The sequence below is a fragment of the Myotis brandtii genome, unplaced genomic scaffold (genome assembly GCF_000412655.1).
Source record: "Myotis brandtii unplaced genomic scaffold, ASM41265v1 scaffold902, whole genome shotgun sequence".
NCBI classification, from domain to species: Eukaryota; Metazoa; Chordata; class Mammalia; order Chiroptera; family Vespertilionidae; genus Myotis; species Myotis brandtii.
In genome coordinates this window covers 1,866,672-1,871,063 of record NW_005371709.1, presented here as the reverse complement: position 1 = coordinate 1,871,063, position 4,392 = coordinate 1,866,672, and the positions used below count along the sequence as shown (strand labels likewise).

General features: G+C 49.2%; 1 protein-coding gene across 1 annotated transcript in view; it reads right to left on the bottom strand.

Moving 5' to 3' along the window:
• Positions 1-2,776: 2,776 nt before the first annotated feature.
• HPSE2 (heparanase 2 (inactive)) overlaps positions 2,777-4,392 on the bottom strand; it is a 530,799-nt gene continuing 529,183 nt past the window's right edge. Inside the window, exon 12 of the mRNA XM_005885371.2 lies at positions 2,777-3,852. Coding sequence (XP_005885433.1) covers positions 3,687-3,852 — 166 coding nt within the window. The 3' untranslated portion in view covers positions 2,777-3,686. The remainder of the gene's footprint in view (positions 3,853-4,392) is intronic.

Here is a 4,392-nt window from a genome sequence, read left to right as displayed (position 1 = left end):
AGATTCCACCACCAACCTCTGACCTGCCAGAGCTGCAGGGCTTGGCCCACCTGCCCGGGGAGAGGCTGGGGCTGCAGAGGGAAAGTGGGCCTTGGGAATGATGATCTGGGAGTCCTAGGCCTGTTGCCTCGCCTGGTATTTTCAGGCTTTTCTCCATTTGGCGATAATGCCAACATCCCGCAGCTGCAGTGTTTTCAGGGCACTAGAGGAACTGGGACACTCTCTCCAAATAACAATGAGAATTTGTTCTGAGCCTTTGCGATAAGAAAGGAGAAAGAAAATCATTCCTAGAGGCAGAAGGAGCATAAAATCATCTCCACAAGACAGAGTTTTCATTACCCATTATCAGGCATTCAAATAAGCACTTTGGAAGCCCATCTTTTGGTTTAAAATAAATGGTTCTTAAGTCTTAGGTTATCTCAGCCATGTCTTGTTTTAGGAGGAAATATCTGATCGGGGAGGCTGTGGGTGAGCTCTTTTATCCCGGGCCCAGCCTGGCAAGCTGCTCTGTGATGTGGATGGTGGTGCTGAATTCTGCCCCAGGCTCTTTTGTGGGAAGTGTGATAGGGGAATCCATTCGAAGGAGGCATCCCCCCTGATTGAGTCATCACCCCGACACAAATGAAAAATCCAGGATAGATGCGGTGTTTTAAAATCTCTATGGGATGTGATTTTATATTGAGTTTCTTGGTTTTCTTTGAACAATGCAAATACTTCTTCTGTGATTCAGTTGCAAAGTTAGAATTGCAGGACTCCAGAAATAAATCTCAGTGATCCTCTCTCTCTTTTAATTAACTAGAAAAAGCAAAACCTCTTAGGAGCCACGTTAAATACACAGAGGAAGACAGAAGAAGCAGGAACTGCCTATATTCCCCACATGTAGAGGCTGAGTGAAGAATCGGCACTTACAGAAAGTGCACTCAGTGGAGCTTTGGGGGTCCTGGCTGGGCTGAATTAACAGAACCTAGAAGAGGTGAAGGGGTGAGTCTGTGAACTGGGCAGCCACTGAGCTTGGTGGTTAAATGAAGAAGCTCTTGATTATTCTGAGCTCAGCAAACCATTGCCCTGGGTGATCTGGGAACGCTCTGGACCCTTTGCATGAATTACAGGAAAAACAGGGGCTACTGTGTCTGTAAAGCAACCTAGCCCAGGGCCTGCCTGCAGGGACCTCAGGTAGCTCTGGTTGTTACCAGGGGCCCTGCCGCTCCGCCTGCACCCCCTTTTGGGGAAACAACGTTTGGTCTCTCATTTCTCCTTTTCGCTCTCTTCCTCACTTGGGGCTGTCTGTCACTTCTTTCCCCTCCTTTCTCTCTCCATCCTCTCAGAGCTGAAGCTTCAGGGGGAGGTGCCTGTTTCCAGAGAAGAGGGACCCTCTGAGTTACCCCAAGGCTGCATGTCAGGGTCCAGCCTCCCTCTCCCCAGCTGCTTCTAGGCTGAGCTACCCGCTGACTGGGCCCAGCTCATTCCCGTCTTCCCTCTTGCTGCACCTCCTGTGTGCTGTTCCTTCTGTACCTAATAAGCCTGTCAAAACCACACCCGCTCTCTTCCTTACACAGAAATGAGCCTGTCAGCTTCCCTCTCCCAACTCCCAGTTCTTCAAGCTGAGAACCCTCCACGCCCTCTCCCGGTTCATCCCCCTCCTGTCTCTCACCTGCCGCTCACTCTGCAGACTTGGCCCTCGTCCTTATTTAACGCCTTGGCATCTTGGGCAGTTTCCCTGGCCTCTGGCCTCAGCGACCCTGCTTCTCCCCTCCATTCCCAGCCTTTCACAGTTCACTCCCCTAGTTGGAACCCTGTGACATTGACAAATTCTCCTCCTTTTAAAAGAGCATCATTCATGTCATTTATCCTGAGATAGAAAATCACATCCACAGAAAAGGAAGGAATTTCAGCCACGGATTGTTTGCAAGGACCCCACAGCCCAGACAGAAGGTCCTCATGATGAACTTCAACTCACTCCACTTGCTCCTGTCCACCTGGGAGCTTCCCACCAACCATCCCAGTTTCCCCTTCAGTCCTGCTCCAGATCCTGCCTTCCCCAGAATGGCTAACCGAAAGCTGTGTTCACTGCTCGGAGGAGTTGGTCTGGGACAAGAGGGACCTGGTCGTGTTTAGTGACCAGATTGAATTTCTGCCTAGTGAATGCACTGAGAGGCACACAGCTACTAGTGAAGAGGCAGGAAGATTAGATTCAGTGGTATCTTAAGGCGAGAACCTTTGGTTTACACCTCTTTTTTATTTTTAATGGTTTTGGTCAACCAAACCATTAAGGGCTTATCCTTAGTAAATATTCTTTAGAATTTGAGGCAAGTCTAATTGTTCATTTATTGTTGTGTGTGTACATGTGTGGTGATAGTTCGGTGTGTGTGTGTACATGTGTGGTGGTGGTTTTATGTGTGTATGTGTGAGGGTGTACATGTGTGGTGGTGGTTTGATATGTGTGTGTGAGGGTGTACATGTGTGGTGGTGGTTTGGTGTGTGTGTGAGGGTGTACATGTGTGGTGGTGGTGGTTTGGGGTATGTGTGTATGTGTGTGTGGACATGTGTGGCGGTAGTGGTGGTGAACTGTGTGTGTATGTGTGTGTGTGTGTGTGTGTGTGTGTAGACATGTGTGGTGGTGGTGTGGTGTTTGTGTGTGTGGACATGTGTGGTGGTGGGGTGTGTGTGTGTGTGTGTGGACATGTGTGGTGGTGGTGTGGTGGTGGGGTGTGTGTGTGTGTGTGTGTGTGTGTGGACATGTGTGGTGGTGGTGTGGTGGTGGTGTGTGTGTGTGTGTGTGTGTGTGTGTGTGTGGACATGTGTGGCGATGGTGTGGTGCACTTTCTCTTTGTACCGAAACTCTCCCTCACAGCCGCATGACGGATGATGATTGCTTTTTGTGGTGCCTACTACATTGCTCTCCACTCAATGTATATTGTTACCCGACTCCCATTCCAACCCTGGGGGAATCTGGATTCACAGAGGAATAGAGCCTTCTTATAAAATCTGGAGTATGATCGCAATTTTACTTTTGAAGCACTGGCTTCCCAGAGGAATAGCCAGTGATTGATGCCACTGTCAGAAACCCAGATGCACACACTCATACATCAGCCGGGAAATGACACAAAGAGCTCACCCATCAGCCAGGGCTGACTCACCCACTTGCTCCCCTCTGGGAAGAGAGCTCATAGGAAACCCAGTGCAACAGCAGGGAGCAGGCAAGAAAAGGAGTGTGCTGGTGGTGCGGCGTGCTTTCTCTTTGTGCTGAGACTTTGGAAGAGGATGGGGCTCTCAAGGCCCACCAGGCTTTGGTCCTTGCTCATCTTCTGAGGGCAGCAGCCGCAGGCTAAGGCCTATAGTAACACTGCGATGTGACCAGGATCTGGGCAGTTATTTCATTTGTCAGGGGAGTGTGCTTCAGCTGGGTTTCATGGTACACATACAAGGATACAAACAGCTCTACACACACAACTTCAACCTGATAAAGGTACACGTGATGTCCACATTTTCCTTTGGGGTGGATGTGACCTACCTAGGCTAAGCTCGTGCTACCTTGAGAGAGCAAGTCTATGTCGATTCCAGCAGGATGGGGCAGCAGAGACTGGTTTGTTGCTAAGAAGATGTCTGAAAAGTAAGGATACTATTGGGGCGGAAAGGTGGAAAGCAGTCCAGTAGGCCTGCTGGCATTTCATGAATGTGAGGGTGGCTTATCGGTAGCGGCAGGCCAAAGCGTTGACATTCTTTACCACATAAAAGCCCATGGTAACTGGAGGGATGACCAATGTCCGGCCAGCCCGTAGGGGGCGGGGCTTCAACTCTGGGAGGGTCCCATCGTCCACCATCACTAAGGGCTGCCCGTTCAGCTGCACTGACCTGTGGAGAAGAGAAACAGCACGGAACTCAATAATGCATTATAAGGGGGCCATCGCCACGAAGCCTGGGCAGCCCCAGACTGCTGCCTGTCTGTCTGATACATGCACAGCTATCACTTACTGACACTTGCTGTGCCCAGGCTTTCACCTAGCCGCTTTATTTTATTAACACATTCAAACATCTCAGCAACACTCTGAGAAAGAAACTGTCATTATTCCCTTTCTACCTGCAGTGGTTAAGTGACTTGCCCAAGATCATACAACTTGTAGGTCTGGGTGCCAGGATTTGAATACAAGATAACTAGTAGTTCCACAGACACATCATTTAGACCAGCGATTTAGACCAGTGGTCGCCAACTTTTTGGACCTCAGGGACCACCAGTGGTTCGCGGACCACCGTTTGGTGACTGCTGATTTAGACAAGTGACAAGTCTCTGAGATGCAGAAGTTGAAAAGTATCTTTCTATCAATCAAATATATCTGTATCTATATCTATATCTATATATCTATCTCTATCTCTATCTATCTCTATCTATCTATC